At 36.9% G+C, this 21,017-nt stretch overlaps 1 protein-coding gene across 3 annotated transcripts in view; it reads right to left on the bottom strand.

Annotated features, from left to right (window-relative positions):
• The window catches only part of NRDE2 (NRDE-2, necessary for RNA interference, domain containing), a 29,245-nt gene extending 8,639 nt beyond the window's left edge, over nucleotides 1-20,606 (bottom strand). Inside the window, exons 1-8 of one of the 3 annotated variants that reach the window (XM_084522745.1) lie at nucleotides 20,262-20,604; nucleotides 13,382-13,490; nucleotides 11,275-11,499; nucleotides 9,874-10,023; nucleotides 7,825-8,287; nucleotides 7,233-7,635; nucleotides 3,782-3,915; nucleotides 1,960-2,083 (exon numbers count right to left, since the gene is read on the bottom strand). In XM_084522745.1, coding sequence (XP_084378871.1) covers nucleotides 1,960-2,083; nucleotides 3,782-3,915; nucleotides 7,233-7,635; nucleotides 7,825-8,287; nucleotides 9,874-10,023; nucleotides 11,275-11,499; nucleotides 13,382-13,490; nucleotides 20,262-20,340 — 1,687 coding nt within the window. In that variant the 5' untranslated portion in view covers nucleotides 20,341-20,604. Of the gene's footprint in view, nucleotides 1-1,959; nucleotides 2,084-3,781; nucleotides 3,916-7,232; nucleotides 7,636-7,824; nucleotides 8,288-9,873; nucleotides 10,024-11,274; nucleotides 11,500-13,381; nucleotides 13,491-20,261 lie in introns of all 3 variants that reach the window. The other 2 variants (XM_084522746.1, XM_084522747.1) reach the window with 2 other exon arrangements.
• Nucleotides 20,607-21,017: the final 411 nt, after the last annotated feature.

Below are 21,017 nucleotides of genomic sequence, written 5' to 3' on the forward strand. Positions count from 1 at the left end.
AAGATGGAGCTGAAAATTTCCACATCATAGTTCTGGGTTTTGACATCATCTCTGTAAGTGCAGGTTTCCAACCTATTTGAATCAGTAAATCAGTGTCAGCACCCAAACTTTATCACAGAGATAACAATAAATCCTCAGCAGGCTGTGGGGCACTTAACAACAGCAGTTTACAAGCCACAGCAAAGGGCCAGTAGCTACTTTTTTATGCAGTTTAGTTTCTTCACTTCGTATCTGGGCATGGTATCTCAAATGCACTCTATGAACATTCATGTGCATAAAACATTTTACTTATGTTTCCTCAAAAAGCATTATCACAATGTTGAAACATTGCAAACTAAGACTGACAACGCTGCTTTAGAACACCTGGTATTTTTCAAAATTTTAAGCAACACACAACAGAAACGACCATTGTAGTTAAACATATACAAACAAAAGTATTTAATCTCATCCTACTTTTCTGATAATCCTTTTGGTACTTAGACGTTATCAGCACATTTTTCCTGTGATAGGTATATATTAATTCCTTGCTGTAACTGATAAGTCCTTCTAAGTTAATGTTAAGGGGACGCTTGTAGAGACTTCCTTGTTGCTCCAAAAAAAAAAACTTCCTCAAAATTTATGGTTACCTGCACTATTTTTTTTTGGTAGTAAATCATGCCATTTTTACACCATATCCAAATTCTTGTTGTGATGTTTACCATTAACTATGTGAAACATTCCCAATTCACAACACATAAATTTCCAGTAAAATAAACTGATGGCACCGTGCCCTTTCTTTCCTTTCCCTGGTGAATTATAGCCACTCCTTTCACCAACTCCTCTAGGAAAAACGACAGCATTTCTACAATCTAACCAATGATTCAGCTGTAATCTTTAATTAGGTCTGTAAGACTGTCTTCTTTTTTTTTTTCCTTTTTTTTTTTTTTTTTTTTTTTTTAAACTTCTGAGCTTGATAGCAAGGGGGAATAGCACTTACACCATACATGCTGGACCTGCCCTAGACCAACAACTGTTCTCTATAATGAGTCTTCTCAGTTTGTGAGCAAAATGGCCACAGTCAACAGCAGCGGAAGTGCTGACCTCAGTTTAGGGACAGGTAGTTTTCATTTTAACCCAGGGACATGGGAAACACAGGGTCATTTCTCACTTCCTTTATTAAAAGCAGAGCCAAACTTGCTTCATTAGAGTTGCTGCTTCAGCAGGAGCAGCAAAACAAAGCCAGTTCATCTTTGGTCAGACCTTGTTCCAACCCCCTGCTTCCCTTCAAGATGCATCTGTTTGAGAAATAGTTCTTGACATTAGGGGAGGCATTGTAGAAGAGAGGACAGGGTGGCACTAAGCAGCAAGGAGGTGTTTTCTGAATCCCTTGCTGAGACAATTGCCTTCAGTTTTACATGTTCTCTATCCAAGAAGCACTCCAGCCAGGTGAAAAAGCAATTCCTTCATTCTGTTGTCAAGAATGAGAGAAAGGGAAAGTTTTCCTCTTACTGCTACTGTATTATTTGCTATAAGAAACTGAACTCTTTCAGATACATGCTCCTAGGAACAAAATTATTAAGTTTGGAAACTTTTAGGCAACTATCATCTAAATACTACAATCCCACCTGCTGTATCAATATGCAGAAAGGGTCTTAAGGAAGGTATTTTCCTTCCACTTTAATAAGTGGGAATGGGTCTCAACCATGTACTCGCACTTGCAGCCTTTCCAGAGGATGTGCCATCCTCTCCCTCAATTCTAGTCCCTAGGAAAGACGACAGTATTCCATAAACAACACGGTACACAGAATACTCAAAAACATGCTTTTCCCTGACAGGTATGATACAGTTTACCTTGATCGTGGTAAATATTTTTGAAAACTTTTATGCAAAAACATGAGAAGAAACAGCTTTTATCATTCAAAGCAAACTGGTTAGAAGAATACATGGACATAGGAACGACATATATTGACATGGGCATACCAGGTTTGTCAACAGCAATCCAGCCACCCTTTTCTTGTTGGTGCATCCATGCCCTCCAGCCTCTAGCTCCTTTTTCTCCAATTCGTGGTTCTCCACTATCCCAAAAGGGTTCAAAGAATTCCACCTGTTTTTTCAGCAGGGGAAACCAAAAACAAAACATATTTAGAATAATTTTTGCTGTTGTATAGACACTGATTGGATCAATACAGTTTTCCAGACCCCTACAGTCACTCATTGGTGAGCAGCTTCTGTATCTAAAGATTTTGTTAGATGCTACTTAAGAAGCTGCAGCAACACCTGAGTACTTTGGTTATGTCTGTGGCACAGCACAACTGTCATCAGCTCTTCTCTTTAACATAAGGATTGTTTTTAAAACAAACAAAAATTAAAATTGTATTAAGCTTTTACAGAATGCGGAAGACTCTTGTGCCAAATATCCTATTCACCTTCTTCAAGGGTAAAGATCTGAAGTCCCCAAGATGTGGCTTTCAGAACCCAAATCTCCTTTCCTCCCCATCTTTTTTGGGACCATGAAGAATTTGGATAATAGAATGATGATTTAGACAATCATACTCCTATGATCAAATCAAAATGCTACACTTGGACATAAACATGAGTGGACTGAGGATAAGAGGAAAAGATCAGTAAGGCCTTTTATTTCTCAGATTTCACGTGATCAACAATCTCAGGGCACCTTTCAGTGAATCAGAAGTTCAGGGTTGTAGTTCTTCACTGCTTGTATGCAATCTATCATCTTTAGACTGATCAATTCCTCCCCTGCATTGTGTATACTTTGCTCTAATAACCATCTCTCTCCTACTTCATGCTTCTGCTGTGTACCAAACCTTGGCTTGGACATTGAGATGCGACTCAAATACAAATATTAACAACAAAATTTACTGTAAGAAAAATCAGCATCACTGTATGAAAAAATGCAGGGTTTACAAATCTAATTCTACTCCTTATGGATTTATTCTTTGCAAAAAGTGAGAAAGTAAACTGTGAAAACTGTATGGAAGCAACTAATTCAAGACTGAGTCATGATTCTACAAGAGGGCAGAATTAAAGATGTTCCACCAGCTGTAAATCTGGCATTTTATTATTTTCAAGAACTGCACTTTCCAACTAGACTTTGTCCTTTTAATTTAGGTTCCTTTCCATCCTGCCTTCTTAATAGATTTAAACACTACAGATAATCTTACAGTCTTTTCAAATGGTTGGAAGTGTAACAGGGTTTTTTTTTGTTATTTGTTTTTTGTTGTTGTTGTTGCTGTTTTTTTTTTGTCTTTTTTTTTTGTGCAACTATGCCAAGTGTTCCATCCTGCATGATAATTATAATTAAAGTCTACACTTCTGGCATTTTAAGAGGACACCAGTATTATTTAAAGTAAAAGATTGCTCCATTGATGGGCAACAGCATCTAGAGGGCAAAAAATAATGTCTTAGCAGTGGATGCTGGAGAAGGTGGGGATAATAAAAGGATTTTGGGGAGAACTTCTAACTTTGGGGAAAAGAAGCAGGAAAGCACTGACTGCCAACACTCTGGTCAGCCAGCTGAATTTTCTCTGTCATTTTAGTTAGAAAGAAGACAAGGTATGACTGGTCATTGCACTTCCATTATATACAGAAGCAGCAGCAGTTTGGCATGTAGTTCCAGAGGACCTACAATATTTTTCCAATGCAGACACCACCTTGAAGAGTCACAAAGTCAGTTGCAATTCAAAGTATTTTCCTTATGTCCTTAAAATTCATCAATATTTTTCTGCTGCAGCATTCTCTGTAATGCACAAGGACATAAACCCATTTAAATGGAAATTGCTACCTGTCCCTTTGTTGGCAGATCTTTTACACTGTCAGGTTTAAAGAAGGTGAAGTCAATCAGAGCCTGAAACAAAGACACTGCTTTCTCAGAATGGCCAGCCTGTCGCAGGAAGTGGCATTGCTGAATAAATATAGCTGTAAAGGAAAGGAAAGAAAGTTTTGTCTTTATTTCAAATAAATTGTTGTTGTTAAGTATTTTAATAAAGCCCACAAATACACAAAAGACATACATGAAGTGCTGTGGAGAATAATTGTTCTGGAACAGTGTCAAAATCCAAAACATAGGAGTAACTGACATAAAAGCATGTCAAAATTATTGTAGTCTGTAGTTAACTTCAAGTCCTCCCACTTTAAATGTGCTAAACAGATGCCATTTTATTTTCCTTTATGAGAGTCTAGTCTTTTGGCCAAAGCATTACTGCTTGAGATTAGCGAATCATCCTGTCCCTTGCTCTTCAACAAATTATTTCTGTAATCATTGTCATACCCCTACTACACACTGAGCCTCAAATCCCAGCTTATACAGGAAAGAATAACCTCAGATTTTCTATTCATATGTTTGCAATGACAATTTTAGGACAAAAGAAAAGAGCTAGAAAAATAACATATTAAAAACAAACAAACAAACTACTACTAGATAATGCAAGGACATTTCAGAGATATTCCAATACTCTAAATAACATTCAACTCTTAACAAAACAGGGGCTGTTTGACAAAGTGCTTTAAATTATAATTTTTGCAACAAATAAGACAGATAATTCATTGATAGTTTTGAAAATAGTTACTCAAATGCTGTTTTGTTTAAAAACCTTCAAAACCAAAACAAAGTATGTATGTGTCTAGATACACAAATGCAACTTCATAGGTTTATACAAATTATGATGACTTTCTCTCTTTATATTGAGTGGCAAACAATTTACTCCTCTTGTTCAGATTTACACCAGATATGCGCACACAAAAATTTGAATTCAGCTAAAATATACGAAGTAAGCGTTCCATTAATCTTCCTGCAAGGTCATTCTTTCTGACAACAAAGACTTAAATACCTTCAGAAATCTCATTAAACAACAAGAAGTGTGCTAAGTGTCTAATAGAATCTTCCAAAGTATTTTAATCAGTTTAGGCACTTATTCCATCAATTTTGGTATCCAATTGCCACTGAAAAAAATTGTTGCTTCCCAGTTCAACAGCTTCCAACTAATGAACATTGATTAAAATGTTCTGAATGAAGAGAATATCTCATCAGGACTTGCTGTCAAACTGGAGCCAAAAATAACTAATAGCATAAGACTTTCTGCATGACAAAAAAGAAAACTGAAGAAATGCAAAGATCAGTGTTTTCTTTGTGATAAAAACTGAAAACAACATGCATACATATTTAATTTGGTTTACGATGCTAGGACACTTCTAGAGCTGAACCTAGAAGGTATGGATGTTTCTCCCCAACTGGTACATATAATTTGAAAAACAGGACTGCCTTTCTACAGCAGAACTTGAGGATGCTTATTTTCTCTTGCTTTACATTAACAGATCCTAGTAAATTTAAAATGTTACAAGATAAAAATATTTGAAGACTGATCTATAATTTTAAATACATCTTTACCTTTCTTCATGTTTAAAAAATACACTGTTTTGAAGCAGATAGTATCATGCACATAATTGAACACTAGATGGCACAGTGCACCACTGCTTAAACTTAGCTCTTACACTTTATCATTATCAAAGGTTGATGATAGAAGCCTACATACATCTACCCCTAATTCGTGAAACTCTTAGTAGATTTATGTTAACAAAAATTTGTAGTTTTCTTAGTTCAAACTTACCTCAAGAATTACAAATAGTTAAGGAACTAAAAATAACAATAATAAAAAAAACACTTTCAGACCAAGAAGACCCCCCTGGAAGTTTCTCCACTCCTATTACTTGAATTCCAAAGTGTCTGTATGGGTGGGGTGGAGTGTGTGTGGGGAAGATATAACAGAAAAAAAAAGTTCTTGACAGAGCTTTTAAACAATTCACTATAGTGCTAATACAGGACAAGTAGAAATTAAGAGTGAACAGAAACACAAGAAAAGTTGAGTTGTTTTTTCAACTTATTTATATGGGTAGACTTGCCAACAAGCATGCTTTGTGAAAAATGTTTCAACGTAACATATTAAACTAGTCAAAGGGACCATATTGAAAAACATTTTTTTCACAAAATATTTAACAAGTAAATATGTTCTGTGCAGGAAAAAAAAAAAAAAAAAAAAAGGAAACCTTCCTGTTTGAAAAAAATATACATGTAGAGGCTGAATAAAACATTTGTCCCAAGAAACATCTGTTGTAGTTGACATACAAAGTGAATGAAGTATTAGAAGTCAAAGACCGTAATTAGAAGATCAGAAGATACCAGGCAGTACAACAGCCACCTGCCAGTAGGGGACTTTTCCTTTACAAAACATTTTCCAGCTCTTGATCCAAAATGAATCAGAAGACCACCATAAGAGATCCAAAGAATTTAAGTTATTTTGTAACACAGCATTGGCATCATAATCTTAAAGTCAAGACTGCACATTGCTTAACAGATAGCATTATCGTTCCAACAGCACTTTCAAGATTTGGACAAAAATAGAAGTTTCTTGGACTATGCCACAGATGAAAAAGCATGAACTACAGCATTATAGTCTCTTCTAGCTTTAAAATGTATTTTAAAGAAAAATAATCCAGATTCATAGTGACACTAATATTTTCCTCCTCAGCATATCCATAGATTAACGATCACAATGACCCTTTGAGGTAGAGAAGCATAACTGAAACGGGATATGACTTTCATTTGGCTCCAGACAAATTTAAAGCCTGTGCCAGAGCTGAGCACAAACCTGTTTCTTGCCTGGATCCTGTCCAGCATCCTAACCATCTGACTAACTTTCCTTCCAGGCATAATTATATAATAAATTTTAACTTGCAGATAAATGCATACAATAAATGCAAATGGCACGATTATATAGCATTGCAGTTCAGAATTCTGAATGCATTCATTGTAACTCTCACAAAAATTTCACATTACCCTTTTCTTTTCTGGATAAAAGTAATTAAAAATAAAACTTTTGAACAAGAGATAATTTCTCTCACAACCAAACTTTTTTTTTTAAAACACTTTTCAAAGATAAAAGCACCTCTCTTGGCTGCTGGCTGCAATTCTTAAGCCTTGCCGTTGTACTGTAAACCACTCAGGACATTATACTTGGATGGTGTATCACAAACTCATCTGGGGAAGGGAAGCATCTGCCGTACCCATATTTGGTTGGAATGTCTGCTTCAATTCTCAGCTAAGAAAACAAGATGCCAGCATTTTGAAGAGAATAAAATTTTCCTATAATAGATAGGAAAGTCTGTTCTTACAGAGAATGTATTCAACTCTTATGAAGACCTTTCTGACCATACCACAAAAGAGAGAAAAACTTCCTTACCTAGCATAGCTTCTTCTGTGCCTGGCAGTGGGGGATGTGACACCATGCTGCCATCCTGTACAGCTGCCAGCGTAGTCAAGCATTTTCCATAGAGCCCATTGATTTTTGAAACAGAAAAGGTACTGAACTGACTTTGACAGAACAGAAGATATTTCTTCCACAGCTCTGGGTTATTGGGATGTATGAAAATTAGCTTCTGCCATTCTTTGATCAAAGCTGGTGGTTCCCAGAATTCTGTGCAAACCTTCAACCTGGCGAGTTTCAGATCAACATTACCTGGATTGCTTTCAATTGCCCTCTCTAAAATAGCTAGTTTCTTTTCTAAGATTAACTTCAGTGATTTTCTTCTTACTTCCTGCTCTCCCATACTTGCATAAGGGCTAGGTCCTCTCATTAATTCATCCTTTAAACAAAACAAAGATCATAACAACATTAGGAACAACCATCATGAGAAGAACACTGACATTTGTGAAAATGAATTAACAGCTCATTCTTTTCCAGTAAATATATATAGTCCTAAACAGAGGAAACTGAAATACATTTGTGTATTTATTACTTAATAATGAGCAATCATGTCTGTCAAAAAACATACCTGAAAAGAAACAAATTCCATCCAAGCATTAATATCTCTTGGGTTTTCTCTGACTTTCTTGTTATATTCTTCCACTTTTGTCATTAGAATGGGGTTAACATTTATCGCAGACTCCTGAAATGCCTGCTGTGTATTTACAGGCTCATGTTCTGCATCTTTGTTTCCTTTTCCTTGCAGCCACACTGTAGTTGATGGATCATAAATCCCAAGAGGGTTTACCTCTGTTGTGTCAGAAGGATCACTGCTTTCCATTTGGAAAACTGGTATAAAAGCAGCTGAGTCAGATGGAGAACTTTTATTGCAAACAGGAATCCCATCTGTGTTTAATGTCTTCACATTGTTCTTTGAAAAGTAGCGCTCAGGTCGCCTCTGTGATTGCTTCTTTTGGGATGCAGGACTGTCCCAAGTTATACATTGTTTCTTTGCATCTATGCCAAGACAGGACTCTCCTTTCCTTTTATATCTTAAAAGGAAAAATACAGTTAAACGTATTCTAAAATACATGTAAGAAAGGATAACTCCTTTTTGAAAGGAAGTATGAAATTATGAAACAGTACTTTAATCCAAATTGACCCAAATAGCATATGCAGAGAGCTTCAAAAGTTTAAGAACTTGGGAACTCTCTCTTTAAGTCTTTAATTTATTTATTTTTGCAGTGCCATCAGAACTTCTATCATTTAAAGCTTTTTCTAAGTTCAACGATGGCCATCCTACTTCCAGAAAAAAAATATATTTTTTCCTCCAATCAATGTAAACCATGTAGACATACCTGGACAAAGATCAACAGAAAAGATTATTTAATGGTATTTAGATTAGATTATTTTAAAGTGAATAATTAGACAACAGCAGTTCATCTGGTAATTTTTCTTTTGCATCCCTAAGCCTTTCTCCATCTTATAAGCCAACCAGAGGGGGAAAAAAAACAGATTCATGAAGGCCACAGTGAAGGCTACGGACTAACAAAGAAAGATGTCATTTTAAAATATTACCAAAAATGTCGTTTCAATGGCAGATGCAGTGATGTGCAATGCTGAAATAACATTTTCCATCTCAAACAACAGCTGACAACCCAAAGTTGGCAGAAAAGTGGAATGGATTGTAACCAGGCAATTTTACTACACAGGTATACATATTACAAAAATAAAAGACATCAATCCCTCTTCCTCCACAAATAATTACATTATACACAGTAAACACTTTTCCTTGAGAACATGAAGCAAAAAGTGTGCATGCATAATACATAAGCCCAGCGTGAGCTCCCTTGGATGGACTTCTCTGTTAATTCAGGGAAAAGCTCTGAAGCATTAGCATAATACTAGTAACCCACTAAGGATGTTGAATATGTAATTTCATCTACAGCCATTTGAAATGTAGCAATGCATTAAACAGATACTCTTTGGTGTAACGTCTGCATGATCTAACACAGAATCCATTTGCTAAGAAAGTATTTGCACTTTTTGCAAAAATCTCAAACTACTCAAGTAAGTAAATTTCTTGACATTTCTAATATGAGAAACATAGTATCTTCATTTCCCTTTTAGGCACAGAAAAAGAGCAATGAAGAGATCAAAATGTACGACCTGGAGACCATCCAGAACTGAACCTAGAGTTTCTGACTTTGAAACCATGCCTTTTGAATGATGCCACCTCCAGATGGCAGATCTAGAGGTTCACATGCCTGTGGTCTACTAATAAAGAATGTTTTAAAAAAGTACTTTATTCCCATTTTTTCATGGCATCTTTTGTCTTCAATGATATTTTGATCCAATACAAAGTTAAATTTTTAAGTACACTATTAAGTACACTATAGAAGGTATTTTCTCACCGTCTTGTAGAGCTTAGGGATATGGTTTAGTGGGGACTGTTAGTGTTAGGTCAGAGGTTGGACTCGATGATCTTGAGGTCTCTTCCAACCTAGAAATTCTGTGATTCTGTGTGATTCATAAAAATTTGAAATGTCAACTATTTCACAACCAGCCTCAATTTAATGAATCTTGAGTTAGTGATTCCATGATAGCTTGCAAACCAATACAAACCAACGTATTGTACCTTGCAATGTCCCCTCGATACAGGGATTTGTAGGCCCAGTTTGCAGGATCTGATTTCTTGTCTATTCTGAAAGTTTCTGCTGTGAAAGCCTGGACGTCATCAAGCCAAACAAAGCGGTTGTTGGTAAGATTTGATGTTTTATCACCTAGACTGAAGAAAACGAGAAGTATATTCTAATTATTTGTGCACATATTCAGCATTTACAAAACCAGGAAACATCGTGTGTGTGTATATATATATGTGTATGTATGCATATACACACACATATATATATGCATACATATATACACACACACAATGTGTATATATATACACATGTGTATACACGATGTATACAATGTGTATATATTTATAGCATATACAGGTGCTTATGAATCTGTGCTCTCAGCTCTTGCAAAATCTGCCTTGGAAAAGTAGAAAATAGAGGAAAAGTCAAAGATGACCTGGAGTACACCCAGCTGTAACAATAGTTCCTCAGTGTGACCACATCCTCACTCCTTCCCCAGGAGCAGATGCAGAATCAGAGAGGCAAAATGGCTGCTCAAGCTGACAAACATGATGAGAAACAGGGAAAGGCGACTTACATAGCCAGTTAGATTGAGCCACTTAGATTGAAAACATCAAAAACCAAAAGACTGAGAAAAACACATGACTGTGTATGTGGTTTGCAAAGCAGAATACTCAATGTGTTTGTAGAACCTCTTTTACTGCTCAAGGATCATGCTCGTTACTAGACACCTACTATTTCATGCAAAAATGACACCTCCACCAATTACACAGTACTTCAGAGCTCCCAGAATTAACAAAAAAAGATCTGGTAAAACAATTTCAATTGTTTAAATACTCACCCAGATATACTAAGAGTAAGAAGTATGAAACATATGGCATATAGCAATAAATGGATGGACATTAAAGAAATATTAAATTAATATAAGCTTTGTCTTAATATGAAGAAAAAAGCAAATGTGAACTCTGTAAGTAAGAAGTTATATTACAAGACAAATACAGCTGTGTTATTGCACTAATTAAGAATAATGTTTAATGCAAGCCCTATCCAAGCTCTACAAGTAAAGCAAGGACCCACGACAGGAAACAAGATGCTTACAAATACACAAAATTAGCCTTTAAACATCTTTTAAAATATTTCATTACACCCATTCGGTGTTTTGTTCTGAAGAACAGTATTTTTCAAAATATTTTAGTCACATTTTTTCAGAAGTGATAAAACAGGTGTTTCTAATTCGAATCTTTTTCATTGTTTTGAACATAGGTTTGATCATTTAAAGCTTAGGAAAAAAAAAACAACACACCAGGGGCAAGAATCTCATTCATAAAGTTGAAGAGACAAGTAAAAAAAAACACAACAAATTTACATTTTGCATAGTATTAATAAGTGCATACTTTGCTGCTGCTTCCTTTTCGCGATTTCTGCCACTTGCTGTAGCTCTGTCCTTGATGTGCTTAGTGTCCAAGTCTGATTCGCTGCTGCTGGAGTCCCCTTTGGCTTTCTTTTTTGTCTTGTAGTGGTGATGCTTTTTCTTTTTCTTTTTCCTTTTCTTGCTTGACTTTTTCAGATTCTCATCTGAATCACTTTCCCCTGACAGCTCTGATCTTGAAGTAGTCCTGCTTGGAAAGGAGTATATATATCTATATACACACTTAGATATCTGAGTAGTAGAACTGTAAAAAGATATCACTGTGAGAAAGCTCATAAACATTTTTACCCTTCACCTTTCCCTACCCTGCCTGTCTTTCTGGAGAAGAGAGTTAACAGCAACCCATAAAACATAATATACAGTAGAACTGCAGTAAATAACAACTATATTTTTCTCATCTTCTGGAATTGCTGAAAAACAGTCTTAAATTTTTAATTGTCAAAGACATTTTGATGCGGGATCTATACAAGTATCCATCTGTTATCACCACCAAATTAAAGAAAATAAATGAGCTGATAAAATCTTGTAACAACTGTGTGGAGACAACTTAGGTCAAGCTAAAAAGATGGTCACCTTTCACAGTGACCCCAAAGAAAAAAAAATTCTGTACCTTTTCTTTGTTTCATTATGATTTACATAAAAAAAAAAAAAATCAAAGAAGTATTTTCAAAATCACTTCCAGCTTAAAAATTCAAATCTTACTTCTTAAGGAACAATTTTTGGAGACTACTGAATTAATGCTGTCGTATAACAAACTGTAGTAACATCATATAAACATCGTATAATAAAATGTAATAACAAACACTACATGTGATAGACAACTGACTTACTAAGAGATCACACTAAAAGAAGAGCAACAAGGCTCAGTATTCTTAATGAGTCAATAAAAGGAAATGCATTGTTTCAGAAGCAAGGCACCTCCAAAAAGAACACAAAGCAGTGTCTTTGTATGAAAGTATGAAGAAAAAAGAATCCATGGGAGAACCCATCAAAATCTTAAAAAAAACCAAAAATAATAATAAAAAAAACACAATCAACTACCTTAACTGTATTAATTAGTTTTTATTGAAATGAGAGTGTACCCCAGTAATACATAAGAAAGATTTTTTTTTACATTCTTTTTCAAAAGTTAAATATGGTGGGTTTATTAGATCATTCTATCTGAAGGGTAATTTGTAAATTCCTTAGTGACAATAAAAGTAGAATATATGACTGATAAATAAAACAGTGATGGCATTTCATTTATACAATATGTGTAAATGTAAACATAAGTATATGAAAGGATGTATTCAACTATGATTTTTATTATAAAGACATTCTGTCTCACTGCCACCAACAGCCAACATAAACACCGGAGCTTGTTTCAAATTAAACATGACTAAGTTTTCAAACTTGGCAACTGCAACTGGATTCTATTAATTATTCAGTTTTAGTTATAGTCTAGATATGTCAAGTACAGCAACTGTTCAAGTGAAGGTATTAAAATCAACCAGTACTTTAACAAATGTGGTGCCCACAACACATATTTGTAAAAATAACATAATCGGCCTCTTCAGTGAGCAGCACAATCTATGCTGCTGAAAAACTTGATACAGGTATTACCTCATTAATTCACATCTTCAACTAGTTTTTAAAAAGTAAAAAAAAAAAAAATAAATCCTGTACTTGACTGTGAAATGGTTGATTTAAATGGTTTTCACAGAGAAATCACAAAGATGATGCTTAATCTTTACATTATTTCAAGGGTCACTAAGGACATTCAAAAGCTAATGAAGAATCATCATCATCACTCAGCTCCATTTCCCTGCCAAAATAACAATGATTTAAATGTAGCTGTGAGAAAAAGAAAATTGAAATGTAATTATATAAGTATAACTTCTCATTATTTTAAGTTAAAGGACATGGAAGCATTATTCATACTTTCATATATGACTCAGCTCAGGCCTTTATAAATAGTGAACAGTGGAATGAAAAGCAGCACTAAAAGCTCCTGATTTTGGTCTCCCATAACAAAAGATAAGCAGGACAAAAAAAAAAAAAAGAGGCTAAAGAGATATTGAAGTATATTCTACCTTATTAGCGGTGATTTTTCAGGGGTAGAATTTGCAAGTTCTGTAGTGCGTTGATGCACTAACAGTGCATCTTCGGTAGAGAAGCTTGGGTTACTCAGCCAGTCCAGGTCTGCAGGTGAAGAGAAGCGTGAGATCAGTACAAATAAGCTTGCTATGTTTTTTAAAGTTAGGGGTTAATCTAGTCAGCAGACATTTAAATGTGCAGCAAATGTCACTAAGTCACGTGTAATAGTTGAGCACACTGAAGAGCAGTCCATGAAATTTCCATTTAGCAGAACAATAGGTTTCAACCAGGTAAAATATTTAGGAGCCAGGATTCTCTTGGGACATCAATTTAAGCTTTTAAAAAGACACTGTGTAGCAATACTTAGAAGTTCATTCTGAAAGCAGGTAATATGTTTCATATACTGCGATATATATATATATTAATTTTTTTTAAGTCTCTTTCCAATATTAATTTTAACACGTAAGGACTCAAAGAGTATAACTGAAAAAAATACAGAAGGACATAATTACTTAAGAAACATAGGTAACGAATGAAACGCAACTTAATGCAAATTTAGAAAATTACAAAATGTGCTTTACTTGCTGTATGGAAAGTATTTTAAACACAATTTTATTGATAGGGACACCCATTACTGATAAGAATACTCAAGTGTTTTATACAAGGTCAAAATACAGCACTGGATTCTCAGTTCTCTAACCACTGAGATACCATTACCCTTGGATACAGCATGAGAAAAGGCTAATTGATGTTCATGTTGATGCGTTAATCAGCATTTAGCATACAGACCAACCATTTTGGGTATCAGATCAGGTCAGATGTTGACACACTGTAGAAGGTAGACTTTCTGACCTAATTTTACTGATATTAAAACTTCTATGAAAGAATTCTAGAAATGAAATTTCTATGAAAACCCTTAAGCGTGTGAACTTTTCTAACATTAAACAAAAATTGTTGCTTAGCATAAGCACAGAATTTATCAGCAGCCTCTCTGGTGCCATTCCAAAGGAGATAGCAAAGGAACAAATTTTGTCTCCCTGCGTGTTCTCCATGCTCTTCACAACCATTTTTGCCTCAGTGTTCTTCCTGTCACATTCTTGTCTTTGTGCTTTTTACCACGCTGACCTCTGAGACTTAAATAGCATGAACTCATTGTCTGCCAAGCCATACATCTCTCCTTCTTCAGAAGTATTTCTTTCAGAAATATCTCTTCATACCAAAATTCTTTCTTCTGTCTCGTGTCTCTGTTGTCCACAAAAGGATTTAAAATGGAGCAGGCTGCAGAACAGTTTGCTAACCTAAGATAAACTCATCAAGTACATATAATCAAGCAAAGCTCTACTTGTCACTTTCCAAGAGCTGGCCCTAGCCAGCAAAGAACAAGCACCCTTGGGGAGGGCTGTCCTCGCTGGGCCATGCCGAGTCTCCATCTCTGCACAGAGAAGAGCCCCAGGCAGCACACTGCAGGGTACTGCCATGCACCATCCTTTCCATCACCAAAATGCAAGACACAGTGAAAGACAGAAAGATAAAAATTCAGCTGTCTAACCTGTATGCATTTGATTGTATCCATCTGCCTGGCAGTGGAATCACTACACCTATGGCAAATGTTACCACACTTTGTTGCAAATCCACCCCAAAACCCTTCCCCCCCCCTCCCCCCCGGAAGTACTTAAAATATATTAATGCAAAATTACAATAACAATCAAGACCTTAAAACCATTATTACTTATTTAACACATGATAAAAACCTATTACTTAATTCAATTGAATTTAAATTAATCTACTGTGGCACAAGCACCTTCATCTTAAATACGTGTGCTTGATTCTAAACCTCTAAATCTACCACAACGCATTCAACCAAAACTTTTGGTGACCTTAAAGGGGAAAGATTTCTGCTGGCTAATATCCAAGCAACATGTGACTTGCCTATCAAAATTCCCCCTGCTGGGGAATAAAGTGCTCTGCAATAAGTTCTCATTTCAGTCCTGTAAGAAACGTACTAAGAAACAACCTAGAATCAGAATTGCTTCTTAGAAGAATTTTATTTAGCAATTTTCACAAAATCCCGTAATGTTTCTCAGGAGATAATTCTGCAACCATACCATATGTGAAACACACAAGACTTATGTAACTTCCTACACCCGATAACTACATAACCAAATGAGTTAATTCAATAAATGTCACATGCTAGTGTGCTGCCTTATGCCTGAGATTCCTCAAGTATATTTATTAAATACGATGCTGATTTAAAAATGGGTATCTTCCATATATTCAATTATTTCTGCTCATTTTGGTTTTGAAGAAGCGATGTAAAGGAATGCAGGAACAAACCGTAACCCTAACACATCTTTCCTCTGGTCACGCTCCATCTTCCTTATACATAGACAAATTCAGAGATTAATCAGTCCCGAGCACTCCAGATTTAGGTAAATACAACCAATTTGTGCATAAGGGTTTTTATTCATTTACAGAAATAAAGGAGAAATTCAATGCCCTTAAAAAAAAAATCCATCTTTGTTTTAATTTGCGTGGTATCCCCCAGAAGCCTTTGAGCTTCCTTTTGATAAATTACTGTTTCACTTTGCAATGTGTAATAAGTCATTTACTAGAATTATTTATTTTGGCAGAATTTAATTTATTGTAAGGTAGTTCTGTATTGATCTGAATAAAGAACTATGCTTCAAAACCACTTGAAATATATTAATACCAATACTCATGACATTTCTTAATAAAACACTGGCTTAAGCTTTTCAGAAAAAAAAAAAAAAGAATTAAGCTACGGCAGAACAGTTAAATGAATTGTTTTAAGCATACAGAGTTGTTGGTGATGAAATTCAGATTTCAAGACTTATGAGATCTAGACCATTAGTCTAAGACATATTTAAGATCTTGACCTAACATCTTCTAACATGCTGTACATCTCACAATAGGCTTTCCGTCAGTTTCAAGAGCATAGTATCTGGTCCTCCAAAGATTAACACAGATAATGCATTTTACAATATTACTTGACCATGTAAACACTTTAGATACAGAGCAGCCCAAAATAGGAAAAAAATGTCTGCATACAAGTATGTTAAATTTTATAACCTCGAGCATTAAGGCACTGTGTTCCAAGCAATTTCCAAATGGAGATATGGATCTTTAGCAGGACTAGGAGCTTTGGGCTTAAAAATTGAAAAATGAAAACCCACTGATACATTACTTTTTAAAATAGCATTATTGATTACATTGACAAAATGAGCAGAGAATAAATTAAACAAAGAAAGTAGTAAAGCTTCAGCTGCTTTAGAAGACAATAAAAGCAGGGGCTGATCAAGCATACAAATTTTCTTGAGGCACAAAACATACTTGGAATCTACAAGTTAGTTTAAACAGAGCTTATACCTGATTTGGCACAGGAGTGGAAAGCAGTTATCTTTATATTTCTCTGCCTTAAAGGCTGTTCTAAGACAGGAACCACGTTTTTAAATAACGAGGGAGTTGGCAAAATTTTCACTTTCCTCCCTCAAAATAAGTCAATAAATTAATCTTGCGTCTTACAAAAGAATGAAGCCTGGGTTTCCGAGTTGTCCCCTAAATCCTTTACACTCTCCCCCACTGCCACAGCTTCAGGAATTATCGGACTTCTCCAGACCCTGCTGCTTTCCCACATCCCCTCCCTATCAGCTGGGCAGGAGGCAGCCTGTGCTGTATCAGTGTGATCTCTGAAGATGTTTATTAGTTGGCTAACATGCATATGCTCAAAGCCAAGTAGTTCAATTCATGTTACAGCCTCTCTCTCAACAGTGTCACTTGCCTAGATTTACGTTTTCTAAGCAAGTGCAGATTTTCATAGACCCCTAGTTTTGTGACTTCTCTCTCTCACTCACAATTACTTTTTTTTTGAAAGGGTTAAAACTCCTGAGGGGGGAGAGAGATACTGAGGAAGCAGGCTGGCATACTGGCACAGCAAGCACACATGAGAATGATTTCCATAGGAAATTTGCATCAAATATAGCAAAATAACATTTACTATCACAATTTTAACAAACTTCTAAGATGTTATTTTGACTTAACTTTACCTGCAAGTATCTGTTATTTACCTACAGATGTGAAGTCCCTCACTAAACCAGGTACAGTGTGCTTATGGCAGTAAGCACAAGCAGAGTAACATTTATTTTTAATAGGTCAAATTATTGTTTTAGTGCCTCACAGGAAATCTCACCTTGAGAACTGGAGTCATAAACATTAATCCCCTGATGGCCTAAGCTTGGTTCTACCTGAACAGATGAGATCAAATTGCGTTTTTAAAATATTGAAGAATCACACTGCACGAACAAACCCCCCTAGCACAGTCAATATGCCTCTGTGGACACACCAGTGCAATGTTTAGAATTCTCGAACTACAGAGTTTTCTGAACAATTTAATCAAACTGACCTGATACTCTGGAAAGAATTGAACAAATTTTTCCATTACGCAACATGCAAGTCCAAACCTCCTTGTAAATCTCCAGTGAATCAGTTAGGTGGATACAAATATTTCAATCTTTAAAATTCTACCACTTCTTTTTAGATGTCTGACAAGAAAAAACGAATGTTTAGTATTTTCACAGACCAGATCTATGTTCTTCAGAAAATAAAATAAAAGACAAATTTTTGGTGATAATATGCATGCATTTACTATTCTTCCATTCCACCATCTATATTCATGAGTGCAAGAGTAGAAGTAAACCAGTGGCACTTTTTTAAGCCTTTCCAAGTTATATATATATATTTATAAGCATTATATATAGTGTTTATAGATAAAATATATAGTATATATACATATAGTGCACGTCTAAGGGGCATTTTAAAGAGTTTTATGAAGGTCTTCAGTTGCCTTTCCAAATGCTGAAAATGTGCTTTCAGCAAAAATCACGGTATCATAGTAACTACGGAATACTTTAGATTGTAAACAATGTTGTGCATTATGCTTACTACTGCCTGGGGGGTTAATTATTACCACTGTTCTGTTCAGTACTGATAATTTGTGGTCTTTTACCAAAAAGTAATTAAACTTGATAATATAATTTAATTGATAATATAATTTTAAGAAAACATATACAAAATTACTTTGTGCTCAAGAGATGGCTGCAGCTCAGCATTTTAGCAGGATAGGATGAGCATACAGCAATACTGTTTCAGATATTTATAAATGATTTATGGAAGTTTGAAAGAATATCAGACAGAGGTCAGAAGAATGAAATATGATAACGGTGTTTACATTATTACCTATTTTTTATTATGAAACTATAAAGTTATCCTGAATGACTGCTGAAGACACCCCAGTTTTACATATAATGTTAAAAAACACATATTCAGTGATCTCCGTATCACGATGGATTTTGGCTTCATCTCAGCTCTGAGGAAAGAGAGTCATCTATCAGACAGATACCAAAGTTGTCTGTCAAGTTCTCAAGTTCTCACAAGCTGAACATGTGAAATTTGATATATGCCACCATTAATGGGGTTCTGAGTACTTAATTTTTATTACTTATACTGAAATACGATAGTTAAAGTACAAAATTGCGTAAAACATAAAAAGTGAACAAATGATGATCCTTGAACTTTTGTCAATAAATCTGATATTAAAAGCTTCTAGTAGACCAAAACATATCTCGTAAACAATGCTATAACTGAAATCTAGACCTGCAAGTACGCCTTAACATCTTTTTCTGTGTAACTTAACCTTCCAGGCAGGTGGTCTGCGGTGACACAGACTGCATAACAAACCTGAGGCTCTATTCCCAGGGTTTTAAAATGTAAGCAAAGGCCTCACTACTAGAGCAACATTACTGTACATCTGCTTGGCACAGCAGCTTCTCTCTTCCTAGAAGCTGTGATTTGGGATATTATTATGCTCACTGTTCCCTACACCAAGTGCGTTACCAGAACGGCTCCCCAACACGGCTAAAGCATCTCTGTACTGGCAGGCTGTGTATCAACAGGTGCAATGCCATCAGGGCAAAATGCAAAACTTGCTAGGAGGTGGGAAGTAGCTTATCCTATGTTGTATTCCTGAAAGTTTCTAAAACTCACCATAATGACTGGACCAAACATCCAAGAAATTTACACCAGGGATTACGTTAGTTTTCTCTTGCTGTGGTCTCTAAAGGACAGGCAAGGGCAGTGGAAGATGGCAAGCAATAAGCTGAGTTCAGAACACCTCCCAATACAATTAATGCACGTTGTGACTGAGTGTGTACTTTATGTTTCGCAATACACCACCTAGTGTTCTTTGCTCATTTAATAGAAGTATAACTCATTAGACAGCAGCCGTGGTAATCATTTAATAGAAGTATAACTCATTAGACAGCAGCCGTGGTAATCAAAAGATCAAGCTGAATAATATTTTCAGTCATAAAGTTCCCAAAGCGATCCTTTACGGCTAGCACACCCTTCCCCAGGACGAGCGTTTCCACAGCCACGCCTCCAGCAGACACCTGGCAACAAACCCGCGCACACCCAGCCCACACCTCAGGTGTCCCTACTTCAGCTTCTCTCCAAATTTACACCGCAAAAGGGAACTCTGTTCAGCAGTACAACAACTTTATTGGAAGCAGCAGCGGCTACTAAGTTTTCCCAGCCTCCCCTCGGACCGCGCAGCCCCGCGCAGGGGAGGGAGGAGCCGGCGGCGAGGGCAGCCCGCCCCGTGCAGCCGCGGCCCAGAGGCGGGCCTGGCAGGCGGGAATCTCCTCCTCCGAGCCCCCCGCTGCCCGCGGACCCCACTCGCAGCCCGGTGCCGCTGACGGCCGGGTCGGCGGCCGGGGCAGGAAGCTCCGTGCGGCGCCCGCTGGAAGCGGAAGGGCTTCCCCGCGGAGCGCTGCCGGGGGAAGGGTTCCCTGAGGGTTTTACCTTTCCTGGAGCCCTCGCTGCTGCCCGCTGGGGTCTCCCCGGGCTCGGCGGCACCGGCGAAGGCCGGGAACAGCGCCATGGCCCAGCTGTCTGCCCGAGCTGCCCGCCCGAGCTGCCCCGCGGAGCGGAGGGGCAAGATGGCGGCGCGGCGCCGGGCCTGCTGGGACGTGTAGTTCGCTTGCCCCGGCTCCCAAAATGGCGGCCGGGCCGCTGTGGGTGCTGAGCGAGGAAAGTCTCTGGGCTGGGGGTGTCGTGTTATCCTCCTGCCCTCCGCTGACGGGACTGAAGGAGGGGATTACTGTTCAGCTCGCGGGGAAGAGCCGGGGATGGGGTTTCCATAGCCTTTCCTTCCCCGCCACTCTTATTTTCCCTCATGCAGCACGCTGGGAATGAAGCCCCAAGTGAAGGTCCGTCTGGCCAGGGAGCCTGCCTCGAATGGCGGTAGTGCAGGCTTAAGGAAGAAATAAACTCCCACAATGAGCAATTTTTAAGTCCCCTGACCAGTGGGGACACCATTCACGTTTAATAGTATTATTGAATATGCCCTCCATTAAGGAACTGGGAAAATAACGAACAGTCTTATGGTTTTGACTACTTGGGCAGAATGTTACACTTGAGTTAATGTATTGTAAAAAGTAGTATTTCCTTTTTTTTTTTTTTCCCCTCAAGCTTAATTGTAGCATTGTAAGGAAAACAAACAAACAAAAAACTGCACAGTCTTGTACACCATTATGATAACTCACTTCAGTTTTCATA

Source organism: Aythya ferina (assembly GCF_964211825.1).
Source record: "Aythya ferina genome assembly, chromosome: 5".
NCBI classification, from domain to species: domain Eukaryota; kingdom Metazoa; phylum Chordata; class Aves; order Anseriformes; family Anatidae; genus Aythya; species Aythya ferina.